The sequence below is a fragment of the Balaenoptera borealis genome (assembly GCF_965194805.1).
Source record: "Balaenoptera borealis genome assembly, chromosome: 12".
Taxonomy (NCBI): Eukaryota; Metazoa; Chordata; class Mammalia; order Artiodactyla; family Balaenopteridae; genus Balaenoptera; species Balaenoptera borealis.
In genome coordinates this window covers 82,840,426-82,859,949 of record NC_138869.1, presented here as the reverse complement: position 1 = coordinate 82,859,949, position 19,524 = coordinate 82,840,426, and the positions used below count along the sequence as shown (strand labels likewise).

The window sequence follows — 19,524 nt, the reverse complement described above, 5'->3', positions numbered from 1 at the left end:
GAGAAAAGCGCAATATGAATTACCTAGAGCTTCAGTGTACACGATTACCACACTCAACTCCTCAGGGCCTACAAAGCAGCAAGGCCTACGGCTGCTACTCCCCTAGTTTCATACTGCAGAGCAGTATCATAAACAAAGTTTTTACCTCTCCACACCAGCATCCAAACCCCTCCCCCAAGAACAAATAAAATGCTCTAATTGTCTTTATTACTTTCAGACACTAGCCACCAAACACAGATGTTCACTATTGAGAATTAAAGGAAGGGTAAAGGTCACAGGGACCCAGATCAGCTTGATCCTTCTTTGGACTATTTGACCCCATTGTCTAGAATGGCCCTTATCTTTGAAGAAGAAAAGAATATTTATATTGCACATAAAAGTGAATGAAATCATTCAGTGGGCCCATTTTGTTGGTAGGGCTCAGGCCTGTGCCGTACCCACCCCTTCCCTAACCCTAACTCTAACCCCTTCTTAAAAACAGCAAAAGGGAAAGTGCGTGAAACAACCCATAAAACGAGTCAACTGTGCTTCTGCCTCAAATCTTGGTAGTTTCCTATCTTTAGGAATCTCTGGCCAAAAGAATTCTCTTGAATGCAAGAGCCCTAAAACCTAGAAAACAAAAAACAAACAAACAACAAAAAAACCTTTCCTGGGTTCCTTAACACATGGGACTCCCTTGGAAAAGAAAATTCACACTGGTAAATGTTTTGTTGTGGATGTTTTTGTAGTCCTGCTATTAGGGAATTCCCATATTTTGTGTGTGCGTGTGTGTGTGTGTGTGTGTGTGTGTGTGTGTGTGAGAGAGAGAGAGAGACAGAGAGAGACAGAGAGAGAGAGATAAAGCCCTAACTACAACCCCCCAAAAAGGTCTCATACCTTGTTTCTGGTAGAATCATTTATCAATGAGGATAACATATACACAAGATTCAACCTGGTCCAAGATTGATACTTTGATCTCAAAGTTAGCACTAGCACCTTTTTTGGGGGGCGGGGGCGGCGGGGGTTGTTGGTTAATGGAGCACTAAGATTTGGTTTGGTTTGACACTTGTTTTCTCTGCATTAACTGCCATTTTCCCAGCCATTTTGTACAACCCCTCCCCGCCCCTTCCCAAACCGACAAGGGTGGACAGTTTCCCAGTAAAACCCACTGCTGTGTAGAAGCTATCTAAAATCCTGTTTCCTTGGAAACTCGGATGATGGTCGCACTCACTTTGCCCACTTGAACAGCCACCGGCCCTTCCAGGTCATCAGGTGTTTCCAAGCAGCCCGGCCTCCACTTGCGCATCCGGACGCCAGGTTCTAGCGTTCAGGACCTGATGGTTCACGCAGGGAGCGCTAGAACTCATTGGGTTGACTTGATCCGATCCTCCACCTCAGCTTACTTAGTGTCCGATCTGGGTCCGAGTTTCCCCAAGGACTTGCAAGGGTCCCTTCCACGCCTCTGTACCCCAGTGCTCATGTGCCAGCTTCTTTTCTCCAGTCATTTGATAAATGTCTGTACAAGAAGGAACATTTGACTGTTCCAGAGGTCAGATTCTGACCTCCCCAGCATATTCTACGCAAACACGCCCTGGACGTGCCCTCCTCCCGGTAAAACGCGTGGGCTAATGACATCTGACAGCCACATCCTTGAAACGTGTGCTAATACGTCCGCGAACAGGTACGTCCCGGATGTTAACTGGTGGTCCAGACACAGATGACTGCCAGGGCTGCCCTCCGAGCGGCGTGGGCAGGTCACGCTTTGCTAAGTCCATTGGCTATTAGGCTGCTTTTTAAAAATTTTAAAGAGCATTTTTATGCTGAGGCCTCTCCCGGCAGCATGTGTGACCCCTATTTGAGTCTGGACGCCTCTCGCCTGAGTCAGCTCCAGAAGGCTGCAGCCCGTCCGAGAGAAGAGAAAAAGAGAAAAGCAGCAGAGTGGGCAGGAACAAATAGGTTCCGAACAAGTGGGCCAAAAATCGCCGCTTGACCTTGCTAGTTTGAGACCAGCGGCAGCGTAGAACGTGTTGAACTTGTGTGACAAAAACTCTCCCTCAATCTCAGCATAAACAGTTTGAAAAAAAAAGAAAAAGAAAAAGGTTGCCCACGCGGCACCGGTTTGCAAACTTGACCTCAAGGGCGCGCAGCGAAAGGCCTGACGCGCGGACCGCGCCCTGGGTAGTCGCTGGGCCCGAAGTTACGCCCCGGGGCGCCGCGGCGCGTGCGTGCGTGCGCGTGCGTAGGCGTCTGCGCGTGCGCGCTCGTTGACGCTCGACCCAGCCACCCGGAGAGCGTGCCTAGTCGCGGGCAGGGGCGCTGCGTGCGTGCGCTCCGCGCGGGCAGGGGCGGCTCACGCGCGATACGTACGCACGCAGACTGGGCCGGGGGTGTGAATGGCTCAGCGCTGGTGCCTAGTCTCCGCGTTGCTGTCCGCGGCTGCGTCCTGGAAACGTGAGAAAAGGCGGTGGGAGTGCTCCAACCTGTGACCTGGGGTAGGGACCCGTGCCAAGAAAGTGGACCCGGGTAGACGTTTGACTGACCTCGCCCTCAGGAAGCGCTGGGATTATTTATGAGGCCTTATTTAAAAGTAGTGGCTGCCAGGGAAGTGAAAAAGGAGCTCACCCCAAGCTATGAGAGAAGTTATAGTCGTAAGAATGCTGCTTATGACGGTATAAATCAATGTGGAGCTTGTGATGGGAAATAACGGAGAGCATGAGTTTGGGATAGACACAAGGAAACAAAGTCAAGAAGGAAAATTGAGTTTTCGCCCTCCGTGTTCTGCCCCCGCTCAGTTCCTCCTTTCCAAGGCGCCCACGATTCCTGCGGGGAAGCTACGGAGGGGTGAGCCCACCCCGTGGCGGGTCGGGTCGGCTCGGGTCTTCCCCAAGTTGAAACGAAGCTTGTTAGAGGGCGAGGGAATACATGTAAATAAACAACTCAGAAGATTTATGGGAAGGAGTTCAACTTTATAGGACTGTATTTATAGAGCCATTGCTGGCTCGCTTATAAATAGATTAATGGGAAGCTAAAATTAATGGACTTGTGAGCTGCACGTTTAATTTCTGAGGCTTCGACATGACAGACAACCGACTTCGAAGTCCACGCATGGAAGGCAGCCTGCGTCGGGAGTCATGAGCGCCCCCAAGAAGACACACGTCCCATCGGGCCAGTATATCTCTGGTGGCTCTAAGCTCTGGCTGCCCGGCGTCCCTGGGAAAGGACCCCATGGGACTGTTTTTGCAAATGAAGAGAAAGAATGTGGCCTCATAAAAAAATAATCGGCTCTTCTTCCTCCTAGCATTATTCTTAATCAGGGCCCATAAGCCGCTAATGCGGGCGGGCGAGCAGGCGGGCTTCTTGGCCACTGGAAGCCGCGCACCTGGGCTGGCTGCCTGCAGGTCACCTCCTCCAAGGTCACCCAGCGTCCCCGCATTGGGCCTGTGGTCAGGGTCCACGGCCTAGCGGTTCCAGCTGCCGTTCTTTCCTTACTCCTTCTGCAGCCTGGTTAAGACAGTAACAAAAGGGCCGGCGAGAAGCTCTAACTAGCAGCCCAGGGCCATTTTGTTAGGCAAGGCTCTCTCTGGCTTCCTATCTTTCCTTCCCTCTCCTCAAGTTCTTTCCCCACATTCAGGCCCCTCAGGACCTTGGGTTTGGGGTAGTAAAGGTGACTGTCTCAGATCCTTGTCAAATAGTGGTGGAAAGAGGAGGTGGTGTGGAATTTACCTATGGAATAATAGATGGAAGGTCTGTTTCTCCAGAGCTGGTGTTAACCCTTCAGTAGGAAAACTTGCCATAGGATATGGAAATTTGTATAAATTTGTATACCTTTGTATAATCCTTTGTATAATCCTAGTGGTAACCAACCCCTCACTCTCCAAAAAGCAAATGAAAAGGAAACTCAATGTAAAACATTTGAGCCAGAGACAAAGGCATATACCTATTTTCTTTCTAGATAAATGGATTGCATGCCTTCTTAATCACACTTCCCTTGTGTTTTTTTCTTCCTTCTACTTCCCTTCCCTTTTTGATTCACTCATTTATAATTCTAGCCATGATACCCCCCCCTTTTTAATTAATAGGGAAGCCAAGAAGTGGAAAATCTCACATAAAGCAGATTCCATTGTCCTTTCTGTCTTTCCCTATAGGGAAGTCCAACTGGGAATGAGTCACCTGAAAAACAAAAAATTGATATGGGAGGCATATTATTAATTACCTGAGTGCCAACTATATGCTAAGCACTCTCCTAAGCCAGGGTTATCGAGATTTAACTTTGCCAGTTATCCTTAAATGTATATACATGATTCTGTTCCTGCTTTTTATAATTAAACTAGACAATATTTGAAAGGACCTTAGGAGGCCCACATTTTACAGATAAAGACTTTGAGGTCCAAAGAGAAACAGTGACTCGTGCAAACCGTTTAACAGCTTGGACGGATTTACTTTCCTAGCCTCAGGGAAGACACCCAAGCCTTGGGATGAAATACAGATTGAGAAGATGTTTGATCACTGCAGCCCATTAGGGCTGGGCTGCAGCCCATTAACCCAAATGAGAAAAGCTCTGGCTTCCCTGGGCATCCTCTGAGCCTAAGGTAGGAAACCTCGTAAGACAGCCTCTTTCCTCCTCTGGTCAAGGGAGCTTTTCCTCATTCGTTTACGGAAGGCCTTGCAGTGCTGGTGAGGTCAGGGTTGGGTTCACTCCTGAAATGAGCCAGTTAACTCCCCCAGATCCCAAGGTATGGGGGTGCAGGAGCCCATACCTGGCCCTGTGGGCTTCTCTCCTGCACCATCTCCGTCAAAGACATCATGGCAGAATGCCATCCCACTAGCAACATGAAGGGAGCATCATCTTTGACTTGGACCCAGAGGCCCTTCATTCCTGGGACACGGAGTCTTTTAATAACCTGGGAAGTAAGTAATTTGACAACCTCATTTTTTTAAAGGGCAATATAAACCAAGAGATGCAGTTAACATGAGCTTTTATTGCAAATCCAGTTAGAACTAGGAGAGAAGAGTGTCAATTTGGAATTTTAAAAAATCAGAAACACCTTTTAGTGAAAACAAAAGTGTCCATTTTTCTGGGAAGCAAAATTTATTGTATTTATTGTAAGGAAAACACTGCCTGTGTTTCAATGATTGGGGGGGGACAAAAAGAAAAATTCTTGGCTATAATTTCTTTCTGTCTGTAGAATTAAACAATATCTATACTCAAGAAACTGAAGATGAAAACACAACAAAAACACAACAATCTTTTTATTTATGTAAATCAGGTCAACACTGGACAATAAACCAATTTCTACCCATTACCATAACAGCTTGTCTATAAAGAACAGAAAAATTCAGATAGGATTCTACCTAGGGTCAAGCGGTTTGTTTGTTTTTTAACCACCCATTCACAGAGGTATAGATTCACAGATAAATAATCCCAAACTACCTGCTCGCCATATTTACACATTCCCATTAAATTAAGCATAAATAAATATATACAAACTTAACATGGATACCCTCCAGAGCTCTTCTCGAGAAGAGTCAATAGATTGATATTTCTCGATTGTGTGTCAAAAACAATGTTAGTGAATTAGAGACCAACTCAACAGAGGAGTCGATTTTGGCATTTCAAGAAGAATAGTGTTCATTCTACTTTTTAAAAGAAAACAAAACGAATTTTGTTTTTTTTTTTTTTAACCTGATCATTTAACATACATCGGCACAGGAGGGGAAACACTGTTTGGGCTCTTGAGGCAACATCAGATGGTTTAAGGTTATTTCCTTTCCACAGAATGTATTACGCATACAGGATATCAGATGTGAGGACAAACTCCCTATAAACACTCTAAGTAGGAACGAGTTGCCCTTTTAAGTAAGGCTTTGTACCGGAGGAACAGTGTGTAGATAAGTTCGGGGTATTTCAGGTTTTCCATTCGACCGAAGTTTTCATAGGATATAAAATAGTTGCTTGAGAGAAAGTGGTTTCCTTGGCCAAAGAAAATAAAACAGCCAGGTCTTTGAAAGGTTCTTCAGTTCTTTATGTAGGGGTGGAGAAAGCTAAGGATGTGGTGCCAGAGAGAAGGAAAAAAAAAAAAAAAAGCAAGCTAACTAGGGGAGAATCCTCGCCCAGAACAGCCCTTTTTTTCTCTCTCCTTTGCTTCCAGGAGAGCCACAATATGTGTAAGAGGAGGCAGGACTGGACACAGAATGGTCAGGAGACCTTTAGAACCTCCAAAGGAACTTGCAAAGTGGAAAGTGTGAGGGCAACGTTGCCACGTCCTGACTCTTGCTTTCTACCTTTAGCTCTTTTGGTTTGGGACCGGGCACTTAGGAGGGGGCACGCGGCTTGGATACAGTGTCTTAAGAGTGAGGGGGGTGGGGGTGGGGGTGGGGGAGAGCTGCAACTCACCTGTTTAGTTTGAAAACAAGACTCAAAGGGGCTTGCTTTAAACGTTTCCCTTGACTTAAAAGGCAAACTCTTGAGTTAATCCCACTGTTTATTGATTTATGGGCCCAAGGAAACCAAATCTTCTAATAACTCAATTATCAGATAAACGTAGCAGGCCTGGCTAACGAAAGCAAGGGGGCGGGGGTCGTACAGGAAAGGAGAAGTGAGGGAGGGAGAGGGGGCAGTGGGTTCTCTCCACGTTGCGTGGAGGCGGGGTGCGGGGGAGAGGTGCTAAGCGCTCTGCTCAGCCCTGGCGCCAAGGGAACGCACGGAGGAGGAACGCGACGAAGGAGCCTGCGTAGCCCAGTAAGACAATTCCTACCCCATCACCCGCCTTTGGGAGCCTGAGGGTGGAGAGATTGCGTACCGGCAAAGGCGGGGGAAGCTTCCGATCCCTTGGACATTTCTAGGCCACTCGCCCTCGGGAAGCAGGCGCCCGGGGCTGCCGCTGGCAGCAAGGGGCTCGGGCAGCGCTGAGACCCCTCCCGCCTGCAGCCCGCGGGGCGCCGCCCCATTACCTACTGGAGCACCGGGCTTTCTCGGTCGCCTTAGCCCTTAGGGTGAGACCGAGAGCGGGAAGGGCCCGCGCGGCCCGCGGCCCCTCCAGCGGCTGATTCTATGTCCTCAACACGACTGGGCGCGAGTGGCCCCCACGCTCTCGGGACCTGCACAGTAAGAGCAAGGCGCGTCCATCGCGTCTCTCGCACGTCACACGCGTGGGGCGCGTTGCCCTGCAAGGAAAGGAGACGATGGTTTTCAGTGCGGTTTCTCCCGGCCTTTGGCAATCAGAATACGTCTAATGCAAGCGGCCAGGCCCTCGGACAAAGGCGCAGGCTTCTGAGCTGGGAAGAGATGGAGTGTCTACACGCTCCCTGAGGTCTAGTTCCCGGCCTTTGCACTCCTATCAACTCATCTATGGCTGAGCCCTGCACACCCAGAGGCCCCCAAAGAAGCTGCCGTGGATGGGCTGGGGTCTGACATCAGCCATTGCTTGGGCCTTCCTGGTGGCCTGAAACCAGCTCCCTAACTCCCCCCCCCCATAAAAATGTCAGTGCAAAACTCAGCAGGTTCCTAAATCCGACCCTCTAACCTCCCTCCTCCCCAGGCCAAGGCCCATGGGGCGGCAGACCTGAGAGTCCCCGTGGGTCCTAACTGTAAATCCTGCAGAACAAACCTCTGGATCTTTATCTTCAAGGGATGCTGCAAAGGTCCTAATGCCTAGTTTGTTTAAAGAGATGCGTTCATGCACACTCTATTTAGAGACCTAGGTCATCCACTCCTTCGCCCCTGGGGATTTCCCACTGCTTTGGGGACGGTGAGAACAATGGGTTTCAGATCTTATTTCAAGATAATGCTCAGGTGAAGCCCAAGAAAGGAGCAGGGCTGCCAGAAGTGAGAGATATTAAATGTATGAAACTTTATCCACTGGGAATAGTCCCAGTGTATCCAGACAGTAACATTCAAAGCTGAAATACATCTCCTTTCACTTTGCATTATTTTACCATTATTGCCCAAAACAAGTGCACGTCTGGGAGGGGGAAAAAACGCCTCATTCATAAAGCATCTTGTAAGAAAGCAATTGTTGCTGAAACACGGGAGCTTGCACTAGCCCCCTCCCCACGACCACTCGACCACTAGCAAAGCTGCTGCTTTCCCCACAATCGCCAAAGAACCCAAGGAAATGGAATCCGTTTTAAAGGCAAGGCAATAATGTTAAAATATTGGGCTCCAAGAACACTTACTCCTCTCCCCTAAAATTCATTTAGCAGCTCCCCACTTCCCCGGAATTCTGTGTTGAGGTATCTGTTAGCAACTAGACTCAAAGCTGCTTCAATCTCTTATTGGCCACTTTCTAAATTATTCCCTTTGAGCTTCTTTAAAGAAGTGCACCTGCAGAATTCTGACACACAGGCTTTGATTAAAAAGGGATCGGAATTTTTTTTTTTCTCTGTACCTTATAGATTGTGTAGGAAGCCCAAGTCCTCTTTGAAGAAGCTCATAAACCATGCGGGCAAAGCTTTGGAAAACAGAAGAGAATGAAATGGTACATACCCCTCCGAAGGAATTACATACTAATCAACGTATTCATATTGTGTTTGGGTTTTACTATTGTTCTTAAAATTGGTAGATGACACAAATATGGTAACAAATGCAAGATGCTCTGTAGGCAGATGCTGGCAAGGCTGGGAACTAGTAACGTTTCGGAAAAGAACTGATGAGTCTGAATCAACTTATTGGTCCGGATTTTCCTCGGCCGCGGGAGCCTCTCCTCGGCCAGCCGGCCCGAGAGCTGCAGCCACCGCCTGCGTCCCCGAGGGCCTCCCGCCCCGCCCGCCCTCGCCCTCCCTAATTAAGCAAAGGGCCCGGGAGTTGGGCCCCCTTGAGTTAAGGACACAGGGCGGGGCGGGGGCGGGGTCACCGAGGGGACCGCAACAGTGCACCAGAGGGCTTAACCACACGCCTTTTCATCTCGGAAGATTCCCGTGACAGCCGGAGGGAGGGAGGGCAACGTAGAAAAAGGGTGGCTGGGAGAGGGGCGAGGTGAGGTGGAAGGGCGGGGACTGCCAGAGAGTTTCCTAAAAATATATTAAAAATTTAAAAAGTTCGTGCGTCTCAGTCAACCAGCTCTCAAAGCACTGACACCGACAAGGTTTCTCCGATTTTCTTCCAATAAGTTAGAGTTTTCTCACGTTTAGTCTTATGTTTATTTTCCAAAGGGAAAAAAAAAATCATGGTTTTCTTTTTATTATCAATATTACTAAGCTCGAAAGAACCGAAGTGGAAAATCCGGACGGTTGTCTCCAAGTGTATCTTGAAATAGACACTGAGAACCGATACTGTTGCTCCGTGGTACGCCTCAAGTTTTTTTTTGTTTTTTTTAAGTTATTTAGCTTTGTTTTTTTTTTTAAACTTTGATTGTATGTGTATTCTACCTAATATAATTCTTCCAAAGCCAATCCAATATTTTTAAAGCTAAAATTAAATTTTTTTTTTGTTTTCCTTTTGTATTTAAAACATTTTTCCTTTTTTTTTTTTAAATTTTTCATTTCCTGTGTTTCTCCTCCTTGTCGCCAGTTTTACTACCTGGGCCTTCCCCAGACGTGTGCCTGTTAGTGGTGGTGTTGTTCAAGAACATCTTGTCCATGCCTTTGAGCGCCTCGGTGAGATAGTTCTGCAGGGCCGTGAGCGCGGCGCAAATGGCCGGGGCGCCGAAGCCGTGCGTGATGAGGCTGAAGTGCGTGAGGCAGCTCTGGATCCCCGGCTCCAGGATGGGGCTGGGCCGGCTGTTTCCGATCGGCGTCCGGTCCTGAGCCAACAGATCCGTAAATTCTTTACAAAGTTGCCTGCAAAGGGGCGGGAGAGGAACAACAACAATAAGAAAGCAAAACAACAACAACAAAAAACACCCTGAGTGTCGTTGTCATTGACATTCGAAAGGAGACGCTCACACGAGCCCAGAGGCGCCCGGTCACCGGAGAGCCGGAGAGCGAGGCTAATGTGGGCGATTCCGCTCTGTTTCCTTTCCCAGCGTTCTCCCTTCTAGAGCAGCTGGGACTGGAAGGAAAGCGGGGGTGGGGACTTTAGGCACCCCTTCCATCCCAAAGCCTGGCCTTTTTTTCCGCCCCCTGCCCGTCTTTCCCCCTTCATTCCAGGACTGCATAAACCCCGCTTTGGGAAATGTGCTAGGCTTTAGCGTTTGATTTGCAATCTTCAGTAATTTTTAGCTCTTACCTGACAGTTCCTCTAAAAGCCCTTTCCCCCTCCTCTCCCCTGCCTCTCCAACCTCTTGGTGATCAGACTCAAAAAGCCGGGAAAGAGTTAGGGCCCTGGGCCACAAGCCTGTCCCTGGCACAGAAGCAGATTGCTGGAGCCTTGCATGGCCCAGGGCAAGCAACTGTTTATTCCAGGAGAGAATGCTGATTCCATTCAAAGCAAAAAGCTGTTTACCTGCAGTATTTGAGAAGGGAAGTATTCCCACCACCACCACCACCCCCCTTTTTCCCTTTCTTTTAAAGTATAGGCTACCGAAGATCTTTGTACAACAATATTGTTGTCCATATAAAAGGATTCCCACACTGTTTAAATAAAACCTAAAGGTAGATGGTTAAGACTCCAGGGAGGGTAGATTTCTATTGTTGAAGGTTTTTATTTCAAGGCACTGACAATTTAGAGGAATCTCCCAGCCTTAGAAATCCTGCGTGCCTAACTATGGACTAAACTTATTTGAGAAATGTTTAATATAGGAGGTGGACAAAAGGATTTTAGCCCTGAAGGTCCAATGGCTTGGTTCACCTTGTGGTCAGAGGTATGGCATCCCAAAGGTCATAGCCTTTCACAGGCTGGCAGACTTCTCACCAGGGTGGTGAGAAAAGAAAAACTACAGAACGCCAATCACAGGCCTCCCTGGGATAGTCTGACACTTGGTGACACCTGGCCTGGCCAACAGGTGAATAGGGCAGATACCTGGAGGCCCATGTCAGTGACCTTGGGGCACCTTTTCCCAGGGGATTACTCCCAGGAGGAGAAATGGCCAAATTAGACGGAGAATACCTCCTCCCCAACCTGCAGCAGCCAGAAAAGGTGTTTGGTTTTAAGGCTGATGGGTAGAGGACACTACCAGGCATCCTCTCGCTACTCGTTTCGCTGTTCGAAATGCATACATACATCCTTCCAACCAGGAAGAAACGGGTAACAGTTCTGACCTAAATAGGGCAGTTCTTAAGTCAGAGATACCTCAGGATCATCTGTGGGGTTCAAATACACACATCCAGGCCTCCACCCTCACTGATTCCCACTCAGGGAGCCTGGGGCTAGGTCCACAAATAATTATCTTGAAAATGCTCCCAGCTGATTCTGATACTCCCCCCCCAGGTTAAGAAGTGCTGGCCTAAGAGAAGCCACAAGCACTCCTTAGGGAAACCACAGAGTTGTTTGTGGAATCCTGTCATCTAATTTATCCACTTTAGTTTTATTTTTTCCCCAAAGTACCTTTACTCTTTTATAAAGCACCAACAGTTCCCCTGCCACTAGCCACCAGGGCAAGGGGTAGGAGGGCAATTTACTGATAAAGATCTATTATATTGCTAGTTGGTACATCAGAGGAAAGCCTTCTAAAAAGACGGTGGGTGCCAGGTTTTGATCGTTGGAAGAGATGGTTAAAGGCTTTCCTGAAGTTTGTACTCATTACCAAAGTGCCAAAAAAGGAAATGCTGAACTGAGGAGAACAAATGCTTAGAGTCACATTTAAATCTTCAAAGCCCAAACTAGGGTCTGTAAGCAATTAAAGTTCTGGGACATTAATATTTTTTGACCCTGAGGAAAGGGGCAATCAAATTCCAATCACGTCTCAAAAACATCTGGACAAATTTGAGCAAATGATTTTTCAGCCTTCCATATATTTCTTTAAATTACGCTGTCAACGGAACAAACCGCGTCCTCCAGCACTAAATAAATGAGCGCCGCTGTTTGGGCCGCGCCTGCGAGAGAAACGTGCGGGCGCACGCAGCACCGCCCACTTCAGGCCTGAGCCGGCCATAAAACACCAGCAATATGACATCGAAGCCAAAGACAGGAGTAAATCAAATAAATAGAAAACCCACTGTAAAAGTTCAAATGAGCTCTAGACCTAAATTTAGCCAGAGATTTACTATTTTCCCCTCTGGAGTTGTAGTAAATTTTACGTCTGCGGAAGATGCCAAACAGCAACGTTGGAAAGAGAGTAATTAGAGCTGCGGGTAGAGATGGGTGCACGTGGGTGACATATAGACACCCTGAGCGAGTACGCGTGGCTGTGTGGATAGGACAGGGAGATGTGGACCCCACGGAGAAATATGCATCCAGGGATGCAGGAGAGAACTGGAACAGGGACCCAACCGGAAAAGGTCTGCCTGCCATCCCCAGGGTTGGGGATGTGAATTGTAAAAAGGCTGGATTCGGATTAATAAAGCCATCCCTCTCAGAAACTAGGAAATAGAGAAAACACACAAATACGAAGCCCACAATCAACGCTGAGGGGTGGGGTGCGGAGGGGGGCGGAGCTGGGAGGGTTCCCTAGCCAGCGATCCACGGGCTTTCCACCACTGAGCTGCTTCCCTGCCCCACGGAGGAAGTCTGCGCTGCCGCTCCCACCGCCTCCTCCCAAGCGAGGCGGCTCCGCAGGTTGGGAGTCTGGGATGAGGACCACGAGTCCAGGACACTCACTTGGTGGCCAGCAGCATATTCTTCCGGGAGTGCAGGTCACTGGGGTCCGTGTGCTGCCGGTTCAAATACTCAGAAACAGCTTTGGCGGGAAACTCCGTTTCGCAAATGTACCCAAAATCCCGAGCTAAGTGAACAGCCTCTCCTGAAAACACAACCGCAGAGGAAATAATCAGCACCCAGTCCCTGAGCATCCCAAGGGCAGGAGGCGTTCCCTGGTCAATTCTGTTATTATTTACAAAAGAGGCCAACTGTTAAGGGTTAATAGCAAAGATGAGACAGATGCCCAAACTAAACATGGTTCTCAGACCGTAATTAACGTTGATGGAACAAACTTTGTTCCTGCCGCTCTTTCCAGCCTCTCCCTGATCATCCTTCCAGCCAAGTCCTAGCTAGACATCCCCTGAATAACTTCAGGTCCCCCACACCCCATGCTTTGTCTTAAGGGAAAGGTGGGCAGACATTCAGGAGCTACCTTACAATTGCACCTAGATAGACAGTGAGCTGCATAGTCAAGCCAGATTCCCCCTTTCTTTTTCAAAGCATCTGTTACACCTGCTTTAAATAAAATTTAAAAGTCTTCCTATCTTTTGTATCTTCCTATAATAACTAATATATACAAATATAGATCCCTGTGTGTCTATGTCCACATATATTAAAGAATATGTAAATCGTATATGGATCCGTTTCTAACCAGGAATGAAATATTTATTCTCCTTGTCAGTTTCCTGCCAGTTAGGTTTCAGGTTTCTCCTCTTCAGAGGTTCCTGCCATCATTCTCTTACTTAAGGACTTTCTACTGCACAAAGGTGACACAGCAGCTATAGAAAACCCGGACAGCTGAAAGATTCCTTAACTTATGTGGAAACCCCTTTCGAATCAAGCATGATTGCCCTTTAAAGCACAGCCTTCGGGGTTCAAGGGAAGATCCCGACATGAAAAAGAGATATGTTGAATTATCCCATAGCTACGTTATTTTTAAGGAGCATGACTTACTTTTAATCATCATTAGCATAGTAACCAAAGACTTCAGGTACAGTGCTTACAACAACTCGTAACACTGAAAACTGCCAAATGAATATTGGCATTTCAGTGCGTTTTCCAGTTTCCTTCCTTTTCCACCTAAATCCCTGTCTTGGGCTGAAATTACTTTGACTGCTTTTCCAAATGAAGATTGTGATATTAGCAATACCTTAAAGGGCAAAAAGTAAAACCCCCAGGCTAAGAGTCAACCACTAATAAGTGTGGTCTAGAAATTTAGTGACCGCTGTCCCTGGGGGTAAGTTTGGGCCAGGCAACTTTGCCTTAAAGATAGCAAAGTGCAATGCCTGTAAATGTGATGACTTTATGGTTGCTGCCTAAATATTCGAAGATCCCCTCCTCTAAAAACTAACTCCCCACAGCAGTGTCATAATATCACATCCATAAAAATAGAAGAAAAAACCAAGACCTACATGTTAGACTCTAGAGAAAATTCTACAACTTCCTCCATTAGGTCCATCTGGCTCTATTTCCTATCCCTTCCACATCCCACAGATTCAAATGCAGATCCTCTTGTTCTAGACTGTGGAGAAGATCCTGTTTATTACATACCATAAATATCATCCGCAATCCCAAAATGATGAGCAAATTAGAGTGTGCTTGTTATAAGTATGGGCCTTTAAATTCACAAGTGAAGATCATACACGACTCCCCTCCATGTTTCCTCACTCCCCACCCCATATTTTTCCTAGGTCACTGGCCTTATAAAGCTATATTTCAATAACAATAAGTCCCAGGTAAGCAGCAGGAGATAGGGGCCCTGGGAGTGACACGAGTTTTACAATAACCATTAGAGGTCATGAATGCAACAGTAGTTTCATAAATCGACAATGTGTTTTCTACTACTGACGATTCAGAGGTAAAATCTGGGAAGGAGAAGGGGTATAGAATGCATTGCTTCTTACAGAGTTACTCTTGCAGGAGTTCATACAGAGGGTGTTTCAGGCACCATGTTCTGCACCTGGCGGCAGAGACGACCCCTGCACTGGCTTGGAGACTAGACCTGAGCACTCTCCAGAGCTCAGGGACCCTTGCATTGTCCCTTGGCCTCTGGACAATTGCCGCTCCCTCTAAGTAAAAGGACCTTTGAACTTCTCTCAAGCAATCGCTTGACATCCAACTCAAAAGGGCACAACAATTGCAATGATTTCCAGTTAATCATAAAACATGTAAAATGTCAGCCTTCAGCCGACAGTTAAGCTCCACCACTTCGTGAAATGGCCAAACGTCTTGCTTACCTTCCACCAGGGAGGTGAGTAACGTGACATTTGCTGCCTTGCGCCTGCCCGCGGGTAAATTCAAACCGATTTTTTCTAGCCTTTCTCGCAAAGATCTCCCCCCATTTTTCGATTTGGCTCTGAAATTGCAAGAATTAACATTCTGATTAACCTCAGAGTGTTCCTGAAACAAAGTTTAGACTTAGCAAGCTAAAGCCCAGTGGAGCTTGAAGAGGTTTTAACTTGAGGTTAGCACATTTTTTTTTCTTCCTTTTGGTTATTTGCTGATAGTTTGCTGAGGTTTGCTTAATTTCTGCAATACAGAGCATTAAAAAAAAAATTGAGTCGTTTACTTTTTTTATCTGGTGAGAAAAAAAAAAAGATACCAGATGGGAATAATTAGGGTGTAGGTTGTGGGTCCAGAGAAGGTAGAAGTTGCACATTCACAAGCCCAGCTCTTTCCTTGTCATGGAGCCAGTGAGGTGAGCAGAAGCCAGGCAAGTACAACCTTGCCAAAAAAAGGGAAAGAACTGTGGTTCAGAAAGGAGAAGGCTTGGTCTGAAACAGATGGGCTTCGAGAGGAAGAGGTCAAGAGTTGCTATAAAATGGAATTGGGTTAAAAGGGGAAGGAAGACTGAAACATGAAACTAATGACGATGGTAATCATAATAACACTAAAGCTAGCATTAGAGGGAGTTTAGTTATGTGATAAGCACTTCATATTGATTATCTCACTTAATCTCATAGTAAGTTTCATACACCCACCATCAATGCCCAGGGGTGACTGAAAGCAACTTCCACATTGTGGGGCTCAAAGGACTCAGTTGAAAACTGAACTACAAAGTAGACCAGAGCAAAAGGACTCAAAGTGAGAAAAGTCTGTGGGTCACACCCTTAGGGCTTCCCAACGATCCTCCTTTTATGTGCTAAGGTCTGAGCAAAACTACAAGAAAAAAAACAGTTACTCTGACCTCTCTTGCTGTACTGTTCACCCAGCCACTTTTAGGAAAGAAAGGGACTTTCAACCCCCAAGATAGGCTAACTTGAAAAATTCATCTCATGCAATGTCACCTTCATATCAGGGACACTAACCAAAGGGTTCAGGCGTTAGCAGGGACTTTTGGGGAGGCTTTGAATCTTAAGATAAAAGCCACCTCCTTCCCCAGTTTCCACAAGGAGTCTATAAGATTGTCTTTCTCCAATATCGGGGAGCATATGAATGGTCCCAAGGAATAACTGTCAATATTTCTAAAGTGGTGTCATTGTTATTACTGGTGGTGGTACTGAAGAAAGGAAGCCACACAAGTCTAGAACAAAGCTTTTCAAACTGCGGGGCACAATGCAATAGTGGGACAGGACCAACTTAGTCGGCCGCCAAGTGCACTTTCAAACAAAGTAGAGATTAGAGTACATTGCAGGTACGAAAGGGGTTGCTCCATGAAACTCCTGTTTTAGGTAAGTTTAGGTCGTGGGTCCCATTCAAGGTAGAGAATGCCCCCGAAGGGTCCTGGGGATGGCGAGAGGGGCGCCAGGTGCCGGGCAGTGAAAGTGGAAGGTTCCCAGGCCCGCAAGGTGAGCGGAAGGACGAGGCGGCGCGTGCGGGGTCGCGCGGAGCACTTGGCGGCCGCTGCACGCACTTAGGGATCCGGTTGCTAGGCAACCGCGCAGTATTAAAAAGTGGTTGATACGGGGGGTTACCTTCTGAGGACGCCGCCGAGGAGAGACGCATTGAGGCATTCGGGGGGCGACAGCCGTCTCTGAACTTCCCCCACAGTTACTTTGTATTTTGAAGTTGAACTGAGCAGAGACAAACGGCCGGGGACCGAGCAAAACACCTCACCGGTGTTGACAGACATGCCTCCCAGGAAGCCATCCTTATTCATCATCAGAGAAGTCACAGATTTGGGAGGAACCGGAACTAGAGAGGGAGAAAAAAAAAAAATATGCCATAAAGGTGACCGGGTTTCGATCCTGGTGACCGGCCGATAGAATGTGTCGCTGCGTGCGCAGGGGCGAGGCCACAGGGCAGGCGCCAAGCGGAAAGCTGCAGGAGGAAGTGTTTGTTCCCGTGGTTCTGCGGTGCGTTCAGAGCACTGTGTACAAACAAATGCAAAAGCCATCACTCCTCTGGAAACTTACCCCATGCGTGTGGACATGTGAGAGTCGCTTGCCGCTGTCCTGCTCACTACACAAATCAAGAAAAACAAGCAACCCAGGAGTTTGGATTGTGCTGTGAAACCTGGCAAATTCGATTCCATCACGTGCTGGCTGTGTGACCTTAAACATCTCACTAAACATCTCTGAATCTTAGTGTCCTCATCTGTCTCCTGATAATCACATTTGGTGCTGAAGCCCGAAGGTGATCATCCCTATCAATGATATAAAATAGTAATACCAATGGTCTTTATGGGAACCCTTCCCTCCTCTCCTATTGGACACAAATCTATGGTCATCACTGGCGAGGATCAGGAGGGTGGGCACCATCTGTCACCCTGCCCAAGAACAGCCAAGTAATAATACCATTAAACGGGGGAGTTGGGCCCAAAAGAGCTGCTCATTTCTCTACAGTGGATCCCATTCTTTCCAACATCCTAACAACAGATTCATTTAGAAAGGAACCCAAATGCTCCTCTCCAGTGAAAGCAATCCTGCGGTGACATGAATTTTGTTTACAAATTAATGTAAAGCACCGGCTGGTGATTGTTTGGAGCAGTTATGATTTACAACAGGTGCCCTGATCAATCAACCAATCACTCTAATTCATGTGAGCAGCGGTCTTGCCTTGCCCCAGTTGTTTCATTTCGGCAAGTAATTGATAACAAACCGCACTCAAGGTATGTTTTATGCGGAAGTTAATAAGAGCTGACAGCTGGTTGCCACTGCTACCCAGGCGCATTCAGTCTCTTCAGCCTGTATTTCTGTTTAATTGTGTTTCAGTGTCATCTGCACCTCAGGAAGAGGAGGCGCTTGATAGAACCAGAGGCTGGGAATGAGCTGGGAATGAGTAACAGTGAAAGGTCAGCCTCCCAGTTCCCTGGCAGTCTCGCTCCCTTGGACTTCTACACTGCTGATGCCCATTTTTCTTCTGCAGGCTCTAGAAGCCACTGGCCAGGCAACGTCCCCTCCTGGTTTGCCCTACACCTTAGCTACTTCCATTGGGATCTGAAGCCCCTCAAGCACTATTTGGTGATCACCAGTCCAGGGGATTTATGCAATGTTTCTGGCATGAAAAAGGATGCTACCATCCCCCCTCTTTAATAAAGACTCTGTCTCATTCTATAATTCTAGTAAGAGAAAGATATGCTCTTTCTACCATCTGGAACCTAGAACCCCACACACAAAATAAGTTATATAACCTCCCTTGTCTAGAACAGACTAACCGCCCTGAGGGTTCTTGAAACAGCTTACTCTCTCTACCACGGATCCTAGCACTCAGACCTCCATGGTTATTTAGAGACTCCTAAAAGCCAGGTAGGTCCCAGATCTTTTATTTACTATGAATTGCATTTGGCCCTTTTCAAACACCTGTAGAAAGGGCTTTCTGAGGAAAGTGGATGGGAAGACTGAAGCATTCCCTTTTTCTACTTCTTAGTAGACATTTTGGGATTTCTGGATCCGTCTACAGAGTCTGTCTCAGGGCAGATGAATGATGTTAGGTAACAGAGTGAATCTTCTGCCCTGTCACGGCGGTGGTGAGGAGTTACAGAGGGGGCTTTCTTCTTTCTGATTCTCCTCATCATAGTCTCATCAGCGAAGTGCTTCTCATTTGAGAGTGAACCAATGCAAATTTGAAGTGTATTAATTAAATTTGAGTAAAATATGGATTTAAGTGACTTACTTAAAAAAACAGTGATTGGGGTGGGAACACCCTGTCATTTAATTATCTTGCACAATATCCACATCTATTTTAATATGTCTTTTTTTTCACTGCAGTCCTGATTTCTATATTTAAGATTCATATTCAAGCACTATAAGCAAATAATATATAATCATGGTAACCCTGGAAAAACTTTTCCCCAAAATATAGACGGCCCTTTGTAGTTTTAACATGGTATGAACTACAGAAATAAAATATATAAAAATTCTCATTTTTGCTATTCAGCAACATTTTAAAATTTAAATACTATTTAGAAAGAATATTTTAACGGCTTGCCCTACACCTTAGCACTAAGCTGAAAATAGTAAGTTCAGTTCCTGTTTCCCAGACTGGATCACTGAGTATCTCCTGAGAACTGGAATTTTACCCGCTTTTCACAGTCCCAGGCGCCAAATCTCTTGAAAAGCTAGGTCTATAGAGACATTTTATAACCTGCCCTCTCATTTCACTATTGTTAATTGCCTGATTTACCAGACAAGAGCAATTTCCTTTGGGGAATGTATATCGCTCCCTCCCAAGGGCTGTACCTTTTTGCATATACATTATCACCTAAATATCACCCACCCAGTCAGCTCCCCTCAGCACTCTGCTGTCTAGGGGGAGGGGGAAGAGGAGGGTGGCCTCGTTTTTTCCCCTCAAAGACCAAGACTATTTGAGCAGAGGTGCTTCAGGTTATATTTCTATTTTCTAATTTAAGTATCAATCTTGTTTGCACCCTCTACTCTCCCATCCTCAGGTTCTAAACCTCTCTCCCACCCGGGCCTTCCTTTTGGTCCCCT

The 19,524-nt window shown here is 46.8% G+C and overlaps 1 protein-coding gene across 12 annotated transcripts in view; it reads right to left on the bottom strand.

Annotated features, from left to right (window-relative positions):
* The window catches only part of TFAP2B (transcription factor AP-2 beta), a 216,463-nt gene that overhangs the window by 180,915 nt on the left and 16,024 nt on the right, over positions 1-19,524 (bottom strand). For 4 of the 12 annotated variants that reach the window (XM_082346266.1, XM_082346267.1, XM_082346259.1 and 1 more), the window contains 5 exons: positions 16,567-16,786; positions 14,890-15,008; positions 12,614-12,755; positions 9,497-9,756; positions 5,215-8,429 (listed from right to left, as the gene is read on the bottom strand). In XM_082346266.1, the coding sequence (XP_082202392.1) occupies positions 8,368-8,429; positions 9,497-9,756; positions 12,614-12,755; positions 14,890-15,008; positions 16,567-16,786 (803 nt within the window). In that variant the 3' untranslated portion in view covers positions 5,215-8,367. Of the gene's footprint in view, positions 1-1,210; positions 9,757-12,613; positions 12,756-14,889; positions 15,009-16,566; positions 16,787-19,524 lie in introns of those variants that run through there. The other 8 variants (XM_082346268.1, XM_082346260.1, XM_082346264.1 and 5 more) reach the window with 5 other exon arrangements.